The 24,603-nt window shown below is 37.5% G+C and overlaps 2 protein-coding genes and 1 long non-coding RNA gene across 3 annotated transcripts; 2 read left to right on the top strand and 1 right to left on the bottom strand.

The window, feature by feature from the left end:
- Window positions 1–3,853: 3,853 nt before the first annotated feature.
- Window positions 3,854–9,608, bottom strand: LOC135760186 (uncharacterized). The gene is made up of 3 exons (XR_012336452.1): window positions 9,523–9,608; window positions 5,122–5,260; window positions 3,854–3,903 (listed from the first exon to the last, which is right to left on the bottom strand). It is a non-coding gene; the product is annotated as an uncharacterized lncRNA (long non-coding RNA).
- Window positions 9,609–9,667: 59 nt separating this feature from the next.
- LOC135769555 (uncharacterized) lies at window positions 9,668–11,394 on the top strand. The gene is made up of 3 exons (XM_065278984.2): window positions 9,668–9,817; window positions 10,381–10,499; window positions 10,726–11,394. The coding sequence occupies exons 2-3, from the start codon at window positions 10,399–10,401 to the stop codon at window positions 11,150–11,152; spliced, it is 528 nt and encodes a 175-aa protein (XP_065135056.1). The 5' UTR covers window positions 9,668–9,817; window positions 10,381–10,398; the 3' UTR covers window positions 11,153–11,394.
- Window positions 11,395–12,792: 1,398 nt separating this feature from the next.
- Window positions 12,793–17,098, top strand: apnl (actinoporin-like protein). Its single transcript, XM_065277985.1, has 3 exons — window positions 12,793–12,954; window positions 14,016–14,138; window positions 16,431–17,098. The coding sequence occupies exons 2-3, from the start codon at window positions 14,035–14,037 to the stop codon at window positions 16,879–16,881; spliced, it is 555 nt and encodes a 184-aa protein (XP_065134057.1). The 5' UTR covers window positions 12,793–12,954; window positions 14,016–14,034; the 3' UTR covers window positions 16,882–17,098.
- Window positions 17,099–24,603: the final 7,505 nt, after the last annotated feature.

The following is a 24,603-nucleotide window of genomic DNA, read 5'->3' as shown; positions in this document are numbered from 1 at the left end:
GTTGACCGAAGTGCAAAAAAATGGATTCCCCCCACATTTTTTGCTTATTCTCAGTATGTTTTCGTTTGTCTTTGATAATCTTTTTTTCACCATCATTGTTGTTTGTCTAGTCTTATTACACGGATCGCTGGAATGCTTGATTTCTAAATGGCTAGTCACGAAATTTGCAGGTTTTTTATTCCCAGATAAAAACTAATAACACACGGTAACCTGGATGCTGCAAATAATTTTAACATGACATTATCCTGCTGGAAGTAGCCATCAGAGGATGGGTACATGGTGGTCATTGTTGAATGCTAGATGTTAGAAGTATCCAGGGTTCAGTGGACGTGTAGTACTTGGTGGTGTGTCTTGTTAAAACACGGGACAGATACCATTCCTTTGCTTTAATTTATTCTTGTTGACATTAAATCTGGATGCACATTACACAGGATTCACAGGATAAGCAGAATGCTTAGGAAACACAGGATGATAAAGATGGTTTTCTGGTCACTACAAACAATACAATAAAGAAATCAGGCTCACAAATAAAAATAAAGATGGAAACCATACAACATCAAACATAATATCAATAAACCTTCTAATGACAAGTATACAGGCCATCAAAATAAAATAAACAATACAAAAGAAAACTTACATTAGACATCTTGTGGAAAAGACTCAAACAAGCATGATTGAGTGCTAATCTTCAGGCCCACACCTCACCAATACAAAGAAAGGAAATGAGGTCTATTTATAGACCACAGCTGGGAATTATGGGTAATGAAGTAAACTAAAAATGGTGAAGCAGTCTGCAGGGGATTGTGGGAAATGTAGTATAAAAGGGGAAAAAAAGGAAAAATAGTCTAATTCACAACATAAAGGGTTGGACATGGTCAGAAACAATGCTCAGGTAGGCCGTGGCATTTAAACGATGCCCAAGGGGCCTAAAGTGTGCCAAGAATACACCATTACACTGCCAGCCTGCACAGTGGTAACAAGTCATGATGGATCCATGTTCTCATTCTGTTTACCCCAAATTCTGACTCTACCATCTGAATGTCTCAACAGAAACCGAGACTCATCAGACCAGGCAACATTTTTCCAGTCTTCAACTGTCCAGTTTTGGTGAGCTTGTGCAAAGTATAGCCTCTTTTTCCCATTTGTAGTGGAGATGAGTGGTACCCGGTGGGGTGTCCTGCTGTTGTAGCCCATCCTCCTCAAGTTTGTGCGTGTTGTGGCTTCACAAATGCTTTGCTGCATACCTCGGTTGTAACAAGTGGTTATTTCAGTCAAAGTTGCTCTTCTATCAGCTAAAATCAGTCGGCCCATTCTCCTATGACCTCTTGAATCAACAAGGCATTTTTGCCCACAGGACTGCCACATACTGGATGTTTTTCCCTTTTCACACCATTCTTTGTAAACCCTAGAAATGGTAGTGTGTGAAAATCCCAGTAACTGAGCATTAACTGAAAAATGAGCTGCTCATTATCTAAGGGGCGCTAAGCCAAATAAGTGTTCGGAGTGTCATGTGTGTTGCTTGCCTTTTCAAAATATGTGTTTGTTGCGTCATGTGAACCATGTGCATCACGTGTTTTGTCAAAATAAGTGCCTGCTGCAAACGCGTCAAAACCGTTGGTAACACTTTATTTTACGACCCGCAAAGTACCGCGTAATTAAACCGAATTTACAGCGTACCTATTTGTAACAACAGAGTACCTCTACAGTACGTACTTGTAGTTATAAGGGAATAATATTTTAAGTTTGGGGTAATAAGGGGGTAAGAATATATGGAAAATTATTCTCTAAGTATTTCATAACTACAGGGTACATAATGTAATATTACGTGGTATGTATGACTTACGTCTATGGGTAATATGGTCTATGTGTAATATGTTTTTTTTTTTCATATTTGCTACTTACCTGATGAAGTGTTTTGTATAGCCTACAGTTGATGTCTACAAGCCACGTCGGCAAATAAAATATAACACACAATAAAAATAATAGCAACTTGTACCTCTTTGATCTGTATATGTATACAGGAGTTACCAGGTAACTCTTATTTTTGCGGGCTGTAAATTGAAGTGGGGCTTATTCCCCGATTGTTCGGTGTATGTACCAGGTAACTCACATATTTGCGGGCTGTAAACTAAAGTGGGGCTTATTCCCCGATTGTTCTGTGTATGTACCAGGTAACTCTCATATTTGCGGGCTGTAAACTAAAGTGGTGCTTTGTTCACCTCTTGTTATAGGGTAAATACCATAAACATACAGAATATTGTTATTTTTATTTTAAAACAACTTATTTCAAAACATCTTTAAAACACTATAATTAAGCCAACACTTAATGTTTATTATCACATAACTTTTATTTAAAATAAAAAGTCATGACAATTTTTCATTGTTTTTGCGGCTTGGCTTCCTCTGTTGGTGTTCTTGTCCACTCGGATGATGAGTTGATGTCGTCTCACAAATGCTGTTCTGCATTACATATAAAAAACATAAATGAAAACCTTCAGTAAATGTTTCTTCACTGTGCCTTGACAGAAACAGAGTTTTCTAAGCCAGTTACGTTTATAAATTTTAGGCTTACTTATGTGCTAGCTAACCGGCTACCGTTAGCTAGCAACTTTCTTGAAAAACATTGTTTGAAATGCGTGAGTCATGTATTAACAAAACCAGTCACCTTATCCAGCATGCGGAACCTGCTAACATCACTCGCAGCTGTACTCCACAGTGTCGAACGTTTTTAAAACCTCTTAAAGAAATTTCACCTCAGGATCGCGTTCCAGCAAACCTCCTGCAGACGGCCGCGCGCTCTACACCTGCGCACTAACCTACGCATGTAGTCGTCTTTTGCTTTAGCGGGAGCTGATATCTGCTGTTGTTTCATTCTGGTTTGCCATTTCATAAATTATATTTGGCTAAAATACTTGTGTTTACAGTAAATAAATTGCAAAGCACCACTTCAAATATGTCCGCAAATGTAGGAGTTTCCTGGTAAATAGGGAATAAGTTGCTATTTGTATTGTACTTACCTTAAAAAAAAGATAACCACATTAAATCAGCTGGACTTTTGTTATTAAAAGCAAGTAATATAGGCTACTAAAATAAAAGTGATATGCTGTTATATTTATTTGCCGATGTGGCTCGTAGACATTGACTGTATACAACATTCAGTAGTCAATATGAAAAATTCACAATAAAAAATAAATAAAACATAATTTCCCCATAGACTTGACTAAGTCATACATACCACGTAATATTACAATAGGTACCCTGTTGTTATAAAATACTTAGAGTATAAATAATTTATAATTCTTCATATTCTTACCCCCTTATTACCCCAAACTTAAAATATTATTCCCTTATACCTACAGGTTACCTACCCTGTTGTTACAAATAGGTACGCTGTAAATTCGGTTTAATTACGCGGTACTTTGCGGGTCGTAAAATAAAGTGTTACCAAACCGTTTATGATAAAAGAGCCGCTCACGTTCACAAAATACACGCAAGACACTCCCTTAACAGTAAACTCTGATTTCGCATGAGATTATGCGAGTATCTGGCAAACGCAAGCATAAACCCTTTAGACGCATCTGCAGCAGGCACTTATTTTGACAAGACACGTGATGCACACACAATCTCTCGATGCGCAGAACACATATTTTGAAATTACAAACCACACACAACGGGCTACATACATGTTGTGACGAACTTCGCATCGAGTGCCTTCGAAAAAAGAAGTCACCGGCCGCCACTGTTATATTTACAAATGATTAAACCAAATAGTGTGTTCGTGACATTAGACAAATTTGTTAAAAATTAGCAAATAAAACATTTAAAATCAATATTTAATGTTCCTTACCTTACTAATGAAGTAAATAGCTGTGTAATGAACAGGAGAACGTAAGGACGTAAAGACTGAAATAACAACGGGATGCACATTATTATTTTCTTGTACACAGGGTCTGAAATCTACCAGTTTAGTTTTCCTGGTCATTTATTAACAGCTATGTAACTTTATTTTGCCTTTGGTTTTATTTAAAATGTACATTTATTTTACTTAGATTTCAAAATGTTGCTGCAATGTCAACTTAACAAGAGATGCAGTACAACAGTACAGTACAAAAAATCTTATGTGACAGACAGGGTTCCAACCACAGTTCATATATCCAAATGATCACCAAAACCCTGTGCAGTAATGTGTGTGTGTGTGTGTGTGTGTGTGTGTGTGTGTGTGCGTGCGTGCGTGCGTGCGTGCGTGCGTGTGTGTGTTTTAGGTCAAATTCTAGTGTTTATCCCATAAATACTGTGGAGGACAGGATAATACCCACAGAAGGACAAAAGAAGTGTCTTTCTGACAAACGGAGAGGAGGAACACTGACAGAAGAACAAAAGGAAGAAACGAATAAGATGGAAACAATAGTATGATAACCACCCGCCTTTCAAGAACGAGGAGAATAGAGCCAATTTTGGGGAAAATCAGAGGTAGAGGAGCTATAACATGACAGAACCTTACATAAGGACAGAAGGAGATACTAAACTGTTTAAAAGGACTCTAAGACATTATTAAAGATCTGGAGTAAGGGAGGCAGGGACTCCATAGAAATATATGAAACATGAACTAAACTATATAAATATGAACTAAACTATATGAACAATAATTGTGAGAGGAGAAAAGAAAGCAAGAAAGAAAAGATTCCCTTTGCCTTGGAATGACTGCAACAGGAAGCTGAATACAAAACGTCTGACAAAACTGAAAAATGTTTGTTGGAGAAATTTGCATTTTACAGAATTAAACAGATAAGCTTCTGAAGCTTGAGCTTTTAGTTACCACAAAAGATATCAATTTTTAATGTATGAGCCGATAAAAAATTAAGATATATTGAAATCAAGACTAAGACACAGCAACCTCATTTAGAATTCCTGTGGCTTATTTGACACATTTTAACCTTTTTAGTATAAATGTTTCAATTTGGTTTATTCAGATGTTGCTCAACTGTACCTCTGTCAGGTTCCTTAATAACCGTTGCTTATTTATTGCTGGATTTATTAGATATTTGAAATTCAAATGATGACACATTTTACACAGAACATCAAAACTGTCACAGTTCTCAATAGAATCCTTGACGTACTTACACCCCAAATTCTGCATGCAAGCTCTTGAATATCCAATATAATTCTGTAGCTTCAAGGACAACACTGTTTTCTCAGTCTTCTGTCTGTTTGATAAAAGAGTTGAAATAATTCCTGCGAGGCGCAGCATTGCTCACACTACCTGGGGAGGACACAAATGTATTCATGTCACCCTATCGATTACTGGACTGCAAAGGAATTAAAGGGCGCACACTGCACAAATCATCATTACAAAAAAATAATAATAAAAGATAAATATTCACACATTCCCAGCTTGGTACATCTCGGCAAATTCCCTTTATCCCAGCTAATTTGAATCTGGGGTTGCAAGATACATACACAGTCGAAATAAAACGCTCCCTTTCCCCCCGAAGTCACAAACGCACCTTTGCACACAAAATGCACCTCAAGTGCACTCAAAATGTGATTAATGCCTAAGACTCGGTCCTTGTGGAGAATAAACAAAAAAGCATTAACCAGGCGTGAAACAACAAACGCGTAGCCCGAGCACCTGTCCTTTTTTCTATTAAATTGGTCTCTCATCTTTGCATCACTGTTTTTTCTCCTTTCCCACCTCTCATCTGCGGAGTGGCAGCATATATAATCCCTCTATAATGGACGTTTAATATTTACACGTTTGGTGTAATCACTTAAATGCCTGTTTTACCACGGCCTTGTTTGGGTAGTTGGAGGGCATTTGACAGCCTATTCATCACAAAGTGAGCGTCCGGAACCTCTCGGCCCCCTTAACAATCAATCAACCGACAACTCCAACCTCCTCTTACGCTTACACCCCACACTGCTGCAGATGCAGCCCGAGTGCGTATAATCACTTCTGTTTGCATAACCCCCATCCACCACACACACTCGCATACACACAAACCTCAGAACGATACCTATTAGTCCATCATCTGAAAGGTCCTACCTGTGAATAGCTCCATAGGCTTGGGGGATTAATCTTTAGCCCTTCAAACGCACGGCAGCTCTATGCATTTAGAGAGCCTCCATTGGCTCAGGTAATGGGATACGGGCTTACACTGAAATACATCTAATCATAAGGTTAGCTTTTGATTTCCTGCGAAAGGAGTCAGCCAATGTTGAATTACGTACCTCGGCTGGCAGAGAAAATGTGAATCGGGTGCTTTGTTTGGATAGCTGCAGTTGCACTAGTTACAAAAGTTAAGTGTTAAGTGCTAAACTTGTCGCGTCTATTGTGGTAAGGAAAAATGACTCAGTGGCATAGAAACACTATGGGCTGCAGATAGATATAAAATTACACTTTAATTTAACATCTTTGCGCACTTCACAAGGAAAATTATTGATGTAAAATATGATCATCTAAATTCTTCAATAGTTTACCCAAACATGTACATACTTTATTAAAGGAACAGTATGTAAGAAATGTATATCAATTAATCATAAAATGGCCCTGATATGTCACTAGACATTAGGAAATCTTGTTCATTTCAAATACTTATGTCACTGACAACAGTGGTCCGGCCAGGATATTGTCATTTAAAAAGTAAAGTTGTATTAATTTTAACATTATTTACCATCCGGCCCTCAGCCTAAAATGAGTTTGACACCCCTGCCCTAAAGTAAACAATGACGCAAGTTATCGTCTCCAACGTAAACCTCTTTTCTTGGACTACAACAAACACATGGATTGTAGGCAACAGTCCACATTCTAGGATTGGTGATGTAGACAAGACCGACATTATCATAATTCCTCCCGCTTCAGACTCAGCCTGTAAGTTAACTCCTGTTGTGACCAAATCTTTCAAACATGGTAAGGAGTGTCACATTTCCTGCTGAAGTCAGAGGTATTCAGGCCAATCACAACTGTGCGTTTCAGGAAGACAGGGAAATCTGGAGCTACAAAAATGTACGATATGTAAAAAATAATTTATTTTTAACCATAAACCATGTGAAAACATTGTATTATACAAAATAAATAATGTTTTTTACCAATTAAATAGGTGCTTTTTAAAGTACTGACTTAATAATAAGAGAAAACTATGTTTTAAGCTTATTTTGCGAATGTAAAGAGATGTGAAGGTAAACAAATCTGAGTGATACATTCAAACCATGTTGATCACCTAAAATCTTATTGGTTTTTGTGCACCTCATGATAAAACAAACATGTGATAACTAGTTAAGGACATACTACCATGTGTGAATAAATCACTCAACTCTGTTTGTTTACATAAAAATTAGCTAAAGGAGCTTAAAATATTCATTTATTTTTGGCTAGAACTATTCTTTAAAGAAGTGGAGGTTAAGGGTTAGAGGGTTTAGATGGAATTATGCCTGTTTTTCAGACAACTCAAGATGTCGGATATTTCCCACCTCAAACCCAGAAGTAAATCGGCAGCGGCAAACAAAGCCTGATATCCGACTTCAGAATTTGGGGCAGATCGATCAATCCCGACCTCAGCGAGATGCATCATTTAAGAGACAAACATATGAACATAAGCATTAAAATATCTAACTTAAAGGACAAGTTCGGTATTTTAGACTTAAAGCCCTGTTTTCAGATTGTTTATGGTCAAATTGAATGGTTTTGACTGAAATTTCGACATTTTCGGCTGCCCTGAGAATTTTCGCGTGTTTGTGTTTCAGCTCAGACCTCTACAATGGGTTTAATGGTGCACTGGAACAATCCTTCCTAAAATGCATTAAACTTTCGTTTACAAAGACGTGAAACTCACCGAGTGGTCAGGTGTGTTCACTGGTATGCTCACACAAAAATCGCTCCAAAAGACGCATTCCAACAGGTTTTATCGTAGTTTTTACCAACTCCATTGACTGTATTAGACGTCCTGTGAGGTACGGTATTACTCCGCGCCGGGAACTTTGTTTCTATTCTTGCAATTGGCAAAGGCGGATTAGCGCCACCACCTGGGCTGGAGTGTTTATTATTCAAGCTCTAAGCGGAAGAATATACGGGTATGAGGCGTTTGGGAAAATAGGTCCACAAGTTAACAACGAATGCTAAAACAGCTGTTGGAAAGCATCTTTTGCAGCGATTTTTGTGTGAGCATATCAGTGAACACCCCTGACCACTCGGTGAGTTTCACGTCTTTGTAAACGAAAGTTTAATGCATTTTAGGAAGGATCGTTCCAGTGCACCATTAAACCCATTGTAGAGGTCTGAGCTGAAACACAAACACGCAAAAATTCTCAGGGCAGCCGAAAATGTCGAAATTTCAGTCAAAACCATTCTATTTGACCATAAACAATCTGAAAACAGGGCTTTAAGTCTAAAATACCGAACTTGTCCTTTAATTTGACAAAATTGGTATGAAAAACGACATTTTCTCTACATCTTATTGTGACATCATGCGAATGACTGGAACGATTGAGGTCGGAGGTGGGACATTTAAACTGGGACGTTCCAACCTCCGGCATCATCTGGAAAATGGCATAAGACACAGCTGCAGCCTGTATGAAGTCATCCTGTTCACTTTATAAACATTTTAAAATAACCATCTAATCATTAGCCATTCGATATATATGAACTCATTTCGATATGAATAACATCAGACATTTAAAACAAACTAAAATGTAAAAAACCTCAAATGTACAAACCGTTTTGATGTACTTGAATTATGAATTTTATAATTGGAAGAGATTTAATTGTTTTAAAAGGTGTATATTTGCTGCCCCCTGTTGGATGATGAATGAGAGCCCTGAACTTCAGGCAAATAATGCAACGTGCGTGTCCATTTCGACCTGTTGTCACCAACCCTGTTCCTGTAGATCTACCTTCCTGCATACATTTGATCCACCTGCCTCTAATTTTTGGGTAGCCGTGAAAAGCTTGAATAGCAGGTTCAGGTGTGTTTGATTGTGGTTGCAGTAAAGTAGACTTCAAGGAACAGGGTTGGTGACCACTGATTTAGACTGATTTTGTGTATGCCTACTTTGTAGTTTGTAAATGGGTTAATGTGAGAGTAAATGTCTATACATATCCCACAAGGACATCAGTCAGCACAGAATCGTTCTGCCAGAGCTGAGGGGTGTTGCTATGCTTTCTTTCTCAATCGCTTCATCAGACCATAAAATGTTCAATCACAAACTGTCACTATAGTAGGAGGGACTGAAGGAGATCTCGCTCCAACACGCTTTGATAACATGTAGTATAGTCCATATATAAATACACATTATATGCCTGAAGATCAAATGGGCTCGCCCTGTTTAGACTGAGAAAAGATTTCCCACCTTCACCTTTTCTGGTTTTGAGTCATTGGTCCATTTAATGCCTTTCATCACCAATTTATTCTTGAATTTGCATTGGAACTGACAGTATGTTTCATCAATAAATAATGATGTTGTATTTGTTATCCATCGAGTCATTTATCTGCTTGTATTGTTGCAGAATTAGTCTCGAAATTGTCTTACCTATACTGTACAAACACACCACCACCCATCATAATGGAGTTGTATTTTTCTTGGCCACATTTCCAGCGATTTTTAGAAAGGAGCTTTGGGAACGAAGATTTATGAAAGTTCCCTCAAACTCTCCCACAAACATTTCCATTATTTTGTGTGTCAGTGTTGAGGTGTGGAGAGAAGAGGACACGCCTGTGCTTGCAAACTTGATGTTTGTGTGTTTCTATCGGTTATACACCACTTGTTCATTTACAGTGCAACAAGGGGAGCAGTAAAATCTCTTTTACCACCTACTGACTGCCAGGTACTTCTTAAACGATCTACAATATGTTGTTCCGCTTTGTTTTCATTCTAGCTTTAATCTTAAATGCAGAAATTTAAACCAAGGCTTGAGCATAAACCTTTCTGTGTTGTAGCGACAGCGAAAAGTCTCATTGCTTCTGTCTGCAGGTGTATGTCTTGCAGATTCACAGCTCTTGATTCACTGTTTGTCTCCACTAACAGTTTAAATCTTTTGAGCCATATGGAGCCTGCAAGTGTCTTGCCATATTCTGCCATGCTGTCAAGGTTTTTATTAGAGATATTTTAGCGCCTGAGCTAAAACTGTAGATAGCACTCATCTGTCTACCTGCTGCCATATGCTTACTGGATAGATACAGACATAGGGGTTTGCCTGTATTGATGTGCGCAATAGTGGCCAAAAGTGATGTCCAACTTTGAATAATTTTGTTCGAATATTTTATTAAATATACATTAAATAATTTCTATGAATGTCGCGCTGGTTTATTTGGTGTATAAACTGAAGCTCAGTTTTGAGAAGAATTTATGGAGGCTTGGCAAAAATTTAAATTTTTTATGATCCTTTAGTTCTGAAAAAGTGACAACATGCAGAACGCAGAGAGCGTGTCAGCCACTTTAACCACCAACAGGAACTGCACAATGGAGATCACCAACGTTAGCAGCGTCTACTGCCTCATCAACCCAAAGTAAGAAGAAAGGATGATTGTTGATTTAGGGATACAATGTCATTTGTTTTGTCTTCTTCTGAGAATAAACCAAGCTATTCTTATGCTTTCAAGTACACTATAATGAGCAAATGTGTTATCTGAGGAAATCCTGTTACTTTGTAAAGTATAACAATATGATAACAACTGAATGAAAGCTGTAATTATTTTATTAAAACATTACCGACTAACTCTAAACTTCTTTCAGAGTACACATGTTCAGTGGGTTCAGCTGCCATCCTCCCCAGCCCACAATTCGTTCGTCCAAGAGCGAGGTCTGCTCATTCACTAAGAGTGAAAACACAGCCACGGGGGCCGTAGGCGTCATGACCTATGACCTCTTCCACATGCAGAACCGCATGTGCACTCAACGCATGGCTATTCTGTTCTCCGTTCCCTTCGACTACAGCCGCTACAAGAACGTTTTGGGGGTCGGGCTGTTCGAGAGCTCCCGTGGATGCGATAAGGCCTTGTACAACCACATGTATGATGGGAAAGACTTCAGCCAGTTTACTCGTGTGGATGCGGCAGGGTCTGGAGTCACCCATAAGGCACAGGGAGTTGAATTAAGGGCAACCATGTCAAATGTGGGCAAAGCTATTATTAAACTGGAGATCTATGACATGCTGAGCTAAATAAAAATACAAAGAGTTGTTTAGCCTGATAGTAACAAAATGAAATAGTATGCATCCGTGCTTTAAAGGAGTCATCCACTTTTAAGATGGGGTCCATTTACTTTTTATAGTAGGAAAAGAAATACTATGGTAAGTCAATGGGCCCCATCTATAAAGTGGACTACTCATTTAACCTACATGATTTTCTGACAAAAAAATCTCTGTTAAATATTTGTTATAATAAAGATGGAGAATGGTTCAAATATACTGAATCCTGTCTTGTGTACTGGTTCTTTAAAATAAAAAAGCCATGCAAAGGTCATCCTTACCATGAATAAAGTTAGCACACATGGACAGACTAAAATGTTCACTTTGGTCTATACTTTATTGTATGTAAGTGAGCACTCCTATTCCATTTTATAGATATTTGATGCATCCATAGTTTTGTCACATCCATATTTTTTCTCATAATATTATAAAAAATATTTCAAACATTAAAGTGATAGTCCAGCCAAATACCAAAATTACCCCATTATTTACTCAGCCTCAAGCAATCGGAGATACATATGTCCATCACCTTTCGGACAAGCACATTTGGAGTTATTTAGTATATGTCCTTGCTTTTCCAAGCTTATAATGGGAGAAAACCGGGATCAGGGAACAGGTGAACATCTGACTTTGAAGCCCAAAAAGGTGCATCCTTAACAGAAGTAATCCACTCGGCTTCAAGGTGTTAATAAAGGTCTTTTGCGGGTAATCAATGCAATTTTGTAAGAAAAATATCCACATTTTAAACTTTCAGTTTAACTTCCAGTAACAACGGCATCTTGGACTCACAGGATTCATGAGAGTCACTGTGCAACTTACCTATGGCCACCAACGTTCACTACACTAAAACTAAATCTTGTGAACCTCGAGTGTCTGGAAGCTTGTTATTACCATTTATAAAGTTTGAAAGTTTGAAATGTATATATATATATATATATATATATATATATATATATATATATATATATATATATATATATATATATATATATATATATATATATACATATTTTCTTCTTACAAAATTGCATCGATAACCCACACAAGTTGTTCCCTGATCCCTGTTTTCTACCATTATAAAGCTTGGAAGAGCAATACATTTACTAAAATAACTCCAAATGTGCTCGTCTGAAAGATGATGGATGTATGTATCTCGGATTGCTTGAGGCTGAGTAAATCATGGGGTCATTTGGATATTTAGCTGTTGTATCCCTTTAAGTTTAGCACATAAATTCCTTATGTGGATATCAATATTCATATGAGATCTAGAAATTTACAAACTTTAAGACAATATAGTACAGTCTGAAAATTTCTGTCACATTCATAATGCTTATTTGCATTTTTTTGGGTGCGCATTAAACATATTTTGTTGTTATTATTGTACAAGTACACTGGTTTTTAATAAAGGGAAGACACATTTTACTCCAGTATCACTCATAATCATTTGCATGGATTTTCACAAGGATTTTCACATAAAAATTTTACAGTAACTTACAATATAGCCACACCTTGTAGTTTGACTGTTCTGGTTATACAAATCTAACAGTAAGAAGGGTGTGGAACCGATTGCAAAAGAAAAATATTTTTGTGTGTGTGCACATGTGTGTCTAAAAGAGGGCGTATATCATTTTTTCCCAGTGAGCATGTACCCTTCTCGTTGCTGTTTATGAAGTCAGAGAAAGAGAGTGAAAACACAGTGACTCTTTTACAGTGACCCTACCGTGCAGTACATCTCAGTGTGTAGATACACACAAACATTATACAGCTTCACAGAGGTAAGCCTTTATTACCCTTGGTGACGAAATATGTTTAATAATCATAAGTTAATAATCAAAACTAAATGCCAGTGTATGCTTTTATTTCCTCACTAAAATGATATCATAGGAAGACAGTTTATTCAGTTACGGACGCTTGAGCAATTCTATTTCACACTCTTCGCTTTCTCTATTAGAGCAAGGCATTATAAATGTTGAAGACTGCTACCGGCACAATAGCTTTTAATGTGGTGGTCTCTGCACGTGTTATTATTACTGTGACCTGTTTTGTTTACTTGTTAAGAGTTGAGGTTGTAGAAGTGATCTAGCTGTGACAATTTAAGGGTCAGATCGAAAGGAACTTTGTGGATATACAGTATAAAACAATAATAACAGCTCTTTTCATCCTTTATATCACAAGTTTAAACTTTATGCTCAGGCCATGGATTTTTATTTACACAGATATTTTGAGGGATTGTACATTGTTAACTTTATGAAATAATATCCTTCTGCATGTTTTTTGGCAGTTTGACAGCAGCAGTGTTCTGCGGTTGCTTGTAAACATCGGTCTATCCTGACATGATCGCCGCATACGTATACCTCAAATATTTTTTCCCTCAGCTTCACATCACATGTATTGTAAAAGATCCTCCGGCATGCATTGAATGTTATTGTAGACGCATCATTCATATTAAGCATTTGAATCAAGTTAAACAAGAGGGATTAAACATGCCTGTGCTTGATGTCAGGGTGTTGGTTTTCAACCGCCTCAACAAAGCCAATGTTTAGGCCAAATATAAGTCAGCGTAAGATTAAGAAGCAATTTATCACAACATCACAATATACAATGTCAACACATTAACTCAGTTCAGGATTAACTGGTGCAATAAAGGTGCATTTTTGGGTTTAAGACTGTCTTTTTTCTTTTTAATAGCAATCTTTAGTAGAAAAACAAAAGAAAGTTATAATATTGTCTCTTCGGCCCTATATATAGTCTAAACAAAATGGCATTTCCACTTGTTTTTAACTGTGCAGATTCAGTATTACTTTTGTTCTCTGCTTCCCGGGTTTCTCCATTTCAGCTGTCAATCACACATCATCATGGCCGAGTCTGCTGAGGCTGTGGCTGCCACTGTGGGCAACTGGAGAGCCGCCACCATAGAGATCACCAACCTGACAAACAACTACTGCCTACTCAACCCAAAGTGAGAGCGCAACCAGAAGCAAAGCTACAGTACCATTTAAATGTTAAACCAAATAATTTCAAAAATGTATATCGATGCTTTAAGTCCTCATAAAAAATTTTGCTAATATGAATCAACAATTTTAAGGACATGCTTTTGCACTTTTGCTTCTCATCAGATTGCATTCTGTGAGGTAAATAAAACGCTATTGGCTATTTTAAAAGAGGGAGGAGCCACTCTATTAAACGTAAATTACATAGTACATCGGACAAAACTGCATTTAAATACAGCAGAATCTGTAATCAAATGAGGTTAGATCTGATCTCTGAACTAACTTTCCTTCTCTATTTTAGTTATTTTTGCAATTATTTTAACCAGCTGGTACCAAACGGATGTTTAGTGGATATATGCAGTCAGTTACTAACCATCGATCAGTGTCCTAGGCAACATGATCTCACGGAAAGTCGTGTTATAGTCACAAAAAATGTATTAATTTATTTGTGTCCATGGCATGAAATTCAGCTTTTTTTGTGCCTTGAGCACAAATTTCTAATAGTTTTTCTCACACGATTTTCTTTTTTGTGTCATTTTATATATTGTTTTCTCTTTCTTCTATTTTTTAATCATTGTCGTTCGGGGTTGGGGTTAGAGTTGGGGTTTGGGTTAGGATGTCTAAACCAGGAGCGTTGCTAGATATAAAGCTCTACTGGGGCACAGGCCCCCCATTTTTTTTAACTTTTTTCTTGAAAGCCTGCAGTGTCCGTGTGCAACACTTCTATACAATTTCCTTCGCTTAACCCACTATTCCTACACTGCAATAAGTACTGGGAAAGAAAAAACATGTATTTAAAAAATTTAAGTATTATAAGTATAAGTATCTTCATATGCTTAACATTATTAACATGTTTGAAGCCTAAAATGTTTGATAATAATGACAGCAGAGAAAATATTTTGATGCACATTTGCATTTTACATAACAATGATTAATAACTTATTTTTTACAAAAATATTTTTCTTTTTATGACTGCTACTAAAATAACCTATCTTAGTTACTGCTAACTGTTTATGTAATGTCTTAGAGCCAGTGACCTAAATATTAATTTCATATCTGAAAATACAGAACAGTATAACACATACATTATGTTGATTTTCTCGGCAACAATGCAATTCCATAGACTTGAGATTTTTCCTCTAATGTTTAAGACCTGACTCGGTAAAGATGTAATTTGTCTTAAACTCATCACCTCTCATTTTTGCTTCCCTTTCCCTGCTTTGCACAAAACATTTCTAATGCCCATCACATGAGCCAATAACGATCGAGTAAAAAAAAGATTATTATTATTATTTACAAACGTACTCATGTTTTTTTTAGTCTCGTCATGTTTTCATAAGTCAACTCAATCGCGTAGCCTTACCTGAACTTTTGTTTGCGGCTGCGCGTGTCTGAATAGACGCGCACGGACTTGAATTGGTGCGTGCACGCATCAGTGCGACTGCTGCGTCGCTTTTTCAAACGTGAATTGGGTAACTACATTGCATATAGATCCGTTTTTCCTCGATTATATTTGAAAATGAATACAAAAGTTAAATGCTAAAATGTAAACTTGAGATTTACACTGGGGCACAGAAGATTTACAGTGGGGCACATGCCCCAGTAAAAGGGGTCTAGCGAAGTGATTCTAACCCCAACCCTAAACGACAATGATAAGAAAATAGGAAAAAACAATGAGAAAACAATACATAAAATGAAACGAAAAAGAAAGTCGTGCATGGACAAGAAAAATAATTTATAGAAATTCGAGTGACACGAAAAAGACATTGGTGCTCAAGGCACAAAAATAGCTGAATTTCATGCCAATGACACAAATAAATTGATCAATAACACGACTTTCGATGAGATCAGTCTGATCCTAGCAGATGTAGAATATCATATTAACTATTTAAATTTTTCACTACATTTGACTTCTTACATCACTACATTTCATCAATTTATTCAATTTCTCATAATTTGAAAGATAACATTTTCATGTTTCTGTTTTTTATTTTGTTATGTAATTTAATGTACACAATTATTATTGTATGCATAGCTACATTGAAAAAACCGTGTAGGATGTGTGGCCTTTTTTTTGTCTGTTTAAAAACACATCTAACCATATGAGTGAATGCATCTTTGTGCATGATTTACACAAATAATTCAATTTCAATTCAGTTCAGTTTTATTATCGTGCATGATTTACACAAATAATTCAATTTCAATTCTGTCCAATTTTATTATCGTGCATGATTTACACAAATAAAATGTATCCTTTACAGAGTCTTTCTGGAGAGCGGTGATATCTCCAACCCACCTCAGCCCACGGTTCGCTCCCTTAAAACCGAAGTATGCACCTTCAGCAAGAGCGCCACCACGGCCACCGGCAGTGTGGGGGTCATGACCTATGACCTCTTTGAGCGAAACACAAATGACGTCATTGAGACCATGGCCATCATGTTCTCAGTGCCCTGGGACTACAACCTGTACAAGAATTGGTTTGCAGTGGGCATCTACCCTAAAGGGAAGGAATGTAATCAGGCCCTTTATAAAGAAATGTACTATCAAAAAACCCAAAAAGGCTTTGTGAGGGAGGAGGCTAATGGGTCAGGCATTAACCATGAGGGAAATTACTTGGACATCAGGGCCACCATGTGTCCTTTGGGCAGAGCCATTATAAAAGTAGAAGTGTGGGACAAGCTGTTTACTCCACTGGGTCAACAGGTTAATTGAGAAGATAAGCCAGTTGGTCATCTGTCCACCATCAGAATTATTTTAGAACAAAGGTGCTTGGCCGTTAACATTTATAATATACGTTTATAATACAATTACAAATGTAGTGAACATTACTTATCCCATTGCTTTCTAGCCAGGTCTGGCATGCATGTTTGATCTGTAAAATAATCTAAATGTGTTTAAACTACATTTTAATAAAAGTGTTTCAACTACACTTTAAACCAGTTATTCTTTCAAGCTCAATAAAACCCCACACTTTTATCTGCCGAACACTTTCTGCAGGTGATTTTCACTCCCTCATCAGGACAGAGATTCCTCTGAACAATACACACTGTCTCTACTGAGTTGTGGACTATTTTCAAATAAATATTTATTCTGCAATTTCATTTTTCTTCCTGAGCCTGAAAGCTTGGCGCTGTATGCATTTGTATATTCAAAATCTCAAATTCAATCTAAGGCTGTTTGCCATAAATTGAAAACAACCCTGTGTAAATATTCCGTAAAATCTTTTTCTTAATTCCTGAACAAGGTAGCTGATCCATGGGAATGGGAAGACTAAATGACAGACAAATACAGTTTAAAAAATACATCAAAGAACTGATTGGGCTGGTTTTAAATACCAGTGGCAGCTGGTGATTTTTTTTTCGAGGGCGCTCGATGCGAAGTTCATCACAACATGTATGTAGCCCGTCATGTGTGTGGTTCGTAATTTCGTTATCAGAGTTTACTGTTAAGGGAGTGTCTTGCTCGTAATTTGTGAACGTGAGCGTCTTTTTTATCATAAATGGTTTTGACGCGTGTGCAGCAGGCACTTATTTTGACAAAACCCGTGATGCACATCGTTCACATGACACAACAAACACATATTTTGAAAACACAAGCAACACACATGACACTCCGAACACATATTTTGAATTTGCGCCCCTTGGAAGAGCAGTCACGAGCACTGTTAAATACATATTTACAGTAACTCCTCTTGTTCTAAACCAGTGGTTCTCAAACAGTGGCGGAACTAGAATTTTTTTAATGGGGTGGCCAGGGGGTGGCCAAAGCTACTTTAGGGGGTCCATAGTCCATAAAAGAAAATGACGTGTAACCATGTATCAAGAAAGCATAAATGAATCTTTTGATCGCATTAGATGTAAACATAATAAGGGTGAATTTTAAATCTTTCTACTGTATTTCTTACATCTGAAATGAAAATTCTGTCATCATTTACTCACCCTTATGTTGTTCTAAACCTGTATTTTATTTTAATAAACACAAAAGAAGATATTTTGACAAATGATGGTTAGCACACAATTAATGGAATATCCATTGAATTCCATCATGTTGTTTTTATTCCTACTATGTAAGTCAATGGTTACAGCTGTGTGCATAAACCTTAAACTTACTTCAAAAAGCAGAGCTCAACACAAAGGATGTTTGGATTAATCTTTATTTACGAAGATACAGAAGATGCAAAAGTTTTCTTTTTTCTTTTCATATTTAGTTAACTTTAATGACAGAGAGACTTCAACAAGTTAGGCTAAGACCGAATGCAATAAAATGTTTATTCGTTTAAGACGTACAGTAACCAAATGTTTAGTATGAAAATCACCAAGACAGTTAAAGCATTTGTCCGTTAAAGCCAAAAAGACGCGAACAGTCGTTTAAGCTCTGGCTGTGCACGCGCACTATCGGATATGCGCGTCGCGCTTTCAAGTTCAATGTGGCAATCCAGTCGAATTAACAATCATACAGAAGCCTATAAAGATCACGTCAAGAATGAAAACATGGTGTCGGGTTTTGTTGTAAAACGAAATTCCAATCTTAGACTTTATTCAGTCCACAAGACAATTACACACTTCGTGCATTTATACGCTGAAATCATGTAGCAATTTACGATTTCACTTACATAATTTAAAAAGTAGACATTCCAAGCATTATGTAGACATTTATCTTTTGTTTGTATGACAAGTATTCGTTAAGTTACAGTTTATTTTTCTGACGCGTTTCTGAAAGGACTTCACTGAGTGAGAGAGAATTGAAGGCGCATCATGTTTATTTTCTTAATTTGGCGAAAAGCACAACATTCAAGTTTTTATTGGGAGTGGACAGAAAAAAACTAGATACTTTAACGTTTTAAAATGATGTATAAATCATATCTGTATGTCCAAAATAAGCAGATAATAATCCAAGTCTCTTTGCGCAGTGATTGAAAAATAAAGAGTTTGCTGCGCTGCCGCACGTCGAAAATAAACATAGCGATTAAGTGAAAGTAGCTCATTAAAGGTAGGGTAACAGATTTGATCCTGAAACATTTTTAGTTATGCTGGTTAAAAGTCTCCTCACATTCTGATAGCAATCACTGTGTTAAGTTGTTTAAATGTATTTGTAAAAATTTATGTCATCTGTGAAAGGCGTAGGACCAAAAAATGTTCAACAAATCATAGATTTCGGTCCGAACAGACGTTTCCTTTTATGTCCTTCATACGTAAGCGTAATTTGAATTCCCACCGCGCAGCGAGTCCACGCAGATACCCTACGTCATCGGCGCGTTCACGTGCGCTCTGTCTGTAAACAGCGAGAACAGCAAACTTTTCTGCTAAATTGACAACCTACACAGGAGCAACAAAACTAAATGCATCTTTTATAACAACAACAGCAAAAACTGCCTGTATCAGCAAGAGCAAAAACCCAAATTAACATCTGTAACTTTACTGCTTTACCGCGAGATGCAAACAGCTACAGGAGGCAAAGGGTCTGAAAGGGTCATTGCACTGTTTATTTTGGTAAGGTAGGTACGCGATATGTTTGTACTGAGATGGATTCAGATATTCTACTTTGATGAAACGTTGTGTTGCTTATGAAATTTGTGTTCGTTTTCCGAATTAGCATAACGATATAGTTACTACGTCTACACAATCGAACGTGTGCTTAAACTAATTCTGATGTAAACCAGTTGTTTATGTTGGTTATTTTGGAAGTGTTATTCACTTTGTATTGCAAAGTTTTCTCACTGGTGAATGAGACATGAGACGTGACCGTCTGATCTGTGCGTGTTCATGTGTTTGGAAAGAGGCGTGACTTTGGATGGCGATTTGACTTGAGGGTGGGATCGGGATTTCATTGCTAGGCGGCTACCGTTAGCATTTTTCAAAATGTGTTACCCTACCTTTAAATTTGGACACCCCTCTGGCTCCGCCACTGTTCTCAAACTGGGGGCCGCGAGATGGTGCCAGGGGGGCCCCAGTTTTATGACATTTTATACAATACATTCATTTATCATGAATTCTGTGTAATTAAACCTAAAAAAATAAGGCTACTAACCAACAGCACTACTTTGTATAATTTAATATGTTTTGCTTAATTAAAATGTAAAATTTTAGAACAGTTTTTTGTCATAAATGTTCTTTGGGGGGCCGCAAAAGAATGCACCGTACACAAGGGGGGCCACACGCGGAAAAAGTTTGAGAACCACTGTTCTAAACAACCTATTCAATATATTTTGAATCACTTTCTAAATGTCTTCTGCCTAGTGCCTTTCTGCAAACACAGATAGCAGAAAATTAATAATCAGAAATAATAATCATATAATCATTTACACTTTTATATAGAAAATTACTTTTCATTCAAGCTACACATTTTGTCCAACACAATTTCATGGCAATTCATACATATTTAACAAGGTTTTTATCTTTTCGTATAACCATATTTGTGTGTTCTTGAATGATTTGTTTTTGCCCTGTGACACTGGGGTTAGGTTTCAATATTTTTGTGGTAATCGTGCGGATTAATTTTTTACAAATTCATACGAATCAGCCAACTCATAAAATACGTATAAAATTCCCGTGAGATCAGGCTGTTTTATCGTTATGTTATTAGATTACCTCTCTAGAAACATGGAAACATCAATGCCCATTTATCAGTAAAAAATGGAACTGTAATTGACAAACTACAGGTGTAGGTTTACAAGCAAACATCTCTGCAGGCTCAAATCCAAAGGGACTGACATCTCATTTAACGCCCCAGCAATCCAGACATTGTGGTCAAAGAGCAACATTTGTAGTGCTCACCTCAAGAGACTGCAAGACTATTACTGACATCCTAAATAAAGACAAGTCTGTACGAAGATCTTAATTCAATGCTTGAGATCAGGAGTAAAGTGCTCATGTCTTTCTCATTCTCGTCACTGTTTCATTATACCACAACCCCATCTCCCTTACGAAGCTTGAGCAAAGGTTCCTGTCTCTATCAGCCATAATACAACAGGCTTAACGTCAGCGCTTTAGCAGACAAAAGCTTTTCTGATGTCACTACATGTATATTTTCATCCGGATACAGAGACAAAGGCTACAATTTCCTTTAGCTTCCATATAGTCTTTTAATTTTGCATTGAGGTAAATATCTCGTTTTGCTTACGATTTTGTGTATGCGAGTCGTTGTGTGTGCCAGAATTCATCCAAACAAAGCAAAACCTTGTGTGAGGCCAGTTGTTGATGACACACAACAAAATAACTTAGCAGGTGATGTGTGCAGTTTGATCGGTGTTGAAATAATTTTGTCCTTTGCCAGTTTATTTTGCACAGACAACTATAAGCATGCCATTAGATTGATATCACTGCCATACTAACTAAACAAATACGGTCTGGCTCTGTGCCACTGTTTGTTTGAGCTCCTTTTAGCTGGTGTATGCCGTAACTACAGTACACTATTACAGTATTCAGGTTTAAAGCATGTTTCTCTATTTAACAAGCATTCACAAGAAGCTGCATATTTAGACTTTGGGCATGCAGTAAATCACAAATATCGACCAAGAATGCAATACAGGTCACGCTGGATTAAAGTGCTTCTCAAAGGCATTAATCGGATGTGAAATATACTCGGCATGCCACAAACAGGCTATATAATAGTTACAATTGTTTTGCATGATTTGATTGCAAAAGTGGATGCAATCTTTTTTTTATGCTCAGTCATATTAAACGTAGGCAATTGAAATCATCAGTTCTTTATCAGACAACAACATGAAGTTTAACAGAATGTGTCAAATAAAAAGACAATAAAGAATGTACAGTAGGCTACAGTGCTGTGAATCCCCAGGATTAAGTGCCATCCAGATTAAGTTATTTTATGTTAATCTACTTCTGAAGTGCAGGGTTTCGGTTTAAAAGCCTGTCTGATTTCTTTTCAACCTCCTTTGAGAGAAGATATAAACATAAATTTGGCTACTGATTGTATAGATTTAAGTTGTAAATCACAATTCAGATGTACAAGGTGAGACTGCCACTGTGTGGACGGATGAGGAATAGTGATTTAAAACTACAGTACATGTATTACATATAAAACCTGGTCATTGTATTGACAGCAGTACAGAGTCTAGTGTTGTAGTCAACACTCTAAAAACATACAGTGCTATATAGCACCAAAAGTGGTTCTTTTGCTCGTAATCATAGAAGAACCATTTTTAGTGCCATATAGCACCGGTGAAGCACCAGTGAAGCACCTGTGTAGAACCATATAGTGCTGTGTAGAACCATATGTGGTGCTATATTGCCCCTATATGGTTCTACACAGGTGCTTCACTGGTGCTTCACCGGTGCTATATGGCACTAAAAACGGTTATTCTATAATTACGAGCAAAGAACCACTTTTGGTGCTATATAGCACTGTTTGTTTTTAGAGTGAAGGCCACCTAAACCGAGACCAAGTCATGACCAAGACCAAGACAGGCCAAGACCGAGGCAAGACCAAGACTTTAAAGGGTCGAGACGAGTCAAGACCAAGACAGGCTTAGACCAAGTCAAGACCGAGACCATTGCAAGTCACTGTATTGCGTGCGTGCGTGCGTGCGTGTGCGTGCGTGTGCGTGCGCGTGCGTGCGTGTGTGTGTGTACCTGGTAATCATCACGTAGATAGGAATACCAGTTTTTTTGTGACCTTGTGGGGACATTTTGATGTCCCCATGAGGAATCAAGCTTATAAATAAAACAAGATGATGTTTATTGAAAATCTAAGGTACAAGAAAGGTTTTTGTGATGGTTGGGGTTAGGGAATGGGGCAGGTAAGGGGAATAGAATATACAGTTTGTATGGTATAAAATGCATTACGCACATAACATTACTGAAAGCTTAAAGGTTCTCTACAGTCTAAAATGGCTGGGTTATTTTTGACCCATAATGGGTAAATATGGGACAGAACACATGCTGGGTTAAAAATTACCTAATGTTGGGTTGTATGCAACCATGGGGAATAATAATCCAGCAGTTGTGTTAAAACCACCCAGCATTAGGTCATTTTTAACCCAGCACTGTGTTCCGGGCAATTTTTACCCGTTATGGTAAAAATTAACCCAGCCATTTTTAGACTGTATTTTTTTGTTTGTAATAAATGCACTATAAATAATACTCCTTGCCAAGCAAAATAAGGCTACTACTATACAGCGTGCAGCTCAAGGTTACCTTCTACAGTTCTCACACTCCAAAAAAGCAAACAGCTACATTCATTCACATGAGACAAAAACGTCTTAGTCGCCATGAAACGGAAGTAGCGATTGCCTTATTTTCCCCAAGATGCTGTATATTCGAGTGAAACTGGCTTCTGAAATGAAATAAGGCAGGGCTGGATTTGAATTTGTCCATTGAAATCTGATTGGATCGTTTGAAGTTGGGTCATGTTGCTAATTGCTAATCGCAGCAATCTCTTCTGGACCCCGCCCACCTGCCATACCATATGACCGAAAGTAAAGAGAGATTGTTTTGGGGAGGGAAGGAAATTTGTGTTTTCAATTAAAGATTAATAGGGCAGTAGCCAAACTTAGCCCCGCCCACAACATTTCAGGTCGGGAAGTTCAGTCTGGTATCGCTCCGTTGTGGCGCAACTATGCCTGAACCAAAACTGGTCGAATTAATCAAATTGTCAGGGTGGGCTTTATACAATGATGGACAGATGATCAACAGTAACGTAATTAACCACGTCACCAAAGAGCGCTTGTGTTGAATCCGTTTACAACAAAGATGGCTGCCGGCCTGCCGCTGGAGAATTGAGATGTGAAGATTCTTCCATCGAGTCTGTTCTAGAAGATATCAACAGAGCATTGATTTTAAAAGAGGAACAGAGAAATGTGATCATGGCATTTGTTGATCGGAAAGATGTTTTTGCCGTCCCTCCTACAGGATTTGTCAAAAGTTAAATTTATCAGCTGGCTCTGATGGTTGCTAAGAAGATGGGACACAATGAAAATGAACAACTCGGCATGCACGACAACATATAACTAGCGGTCGTTGCCAGCTCCTTTTTGGAAGCCCGTGGATGAAGTTCATCTAACTTACAAATGGTAAGAGATAGTCTGACTGTATGACTTAGTAAATAACTCACAATGTTGTGATATGAATGAAATGTTGTAAACATAGTGGGTGTTATGTCCGCTTACTCAGACTTTGTATAATCATAATGTTAGTCTCATTGTAGCGAAATAACTAGCAATTCAGGTCAGGCTGCAGAAGGACAGACGCCATTTCAACATACGTCACACACTCGGTTGCTCTGATTGGTTGTAGGTGTAACTAAATTAAGTGCAGAGGCTTTTTTTGTCCTGGTTCGTTTGAAACACGCCCCATAATCACAGCCCAGTGGAGTGGTATCAGACTCAAATTCTGACTAGAACTGAGTATGACAACATCAGGCCAATAGGACACATTAATAAAAAAAATGAAGCTTACAGATAAGTCATTTGTAAAA

Source organism: Paramisgurnus dabryanus, chromosome 3 (genome assembly GCF_030506205.2).
Source record: "Paramisgurnus dabryanus chromosome 3, PD_genome_1.1, whole genome shotgun sequence".
In the NCBI taxonomy this organism is placed as follows: domain Eukaryota; kingdom Metazoa; phylum Chordata; class Actinopteri; order Cypriniformes; family Cobitidae; genus Paramisgurnus; species Paramisgurnus dabryanus.
Note: the sequence above shows the minus strand (reverse complement) of the source record. Positions and strands in the feature narration are given on the sequence as shown.

Excerpts from the sequence above, each read along its gene's own strand:
- LOC135769555 (XM_065278984.2), top strand. The coding sequence starts at position 10,399 with ATGCAGAACGCAGAGAGCGTGTCAGCCACTTTAACCACCAACAGGAAC. Across the intron at positions 10,500-10,725 it reads TACTGCCTCATCAACCCAAA|AGTACACATGTTCAGTGGGT; the intron begins GTAAGAAGAAAG and ends AACTTCTTTCAG.
- apnl (XM_065277985.1), top strand. The coding sequence starts at position 14,035 with ATGGCCGAGTCTGCTGAGGCTGTGGCTGCCACTGTGGGCAACTGGAGA. Across the intron at positions 14,139-16,430 it reads TACTGCCTACTCAACCCAAA|AGTCTTTCTGGAGAGCGGTG; the intron begins GTGAGAGCGCAA and ends TATCCTTTACAG.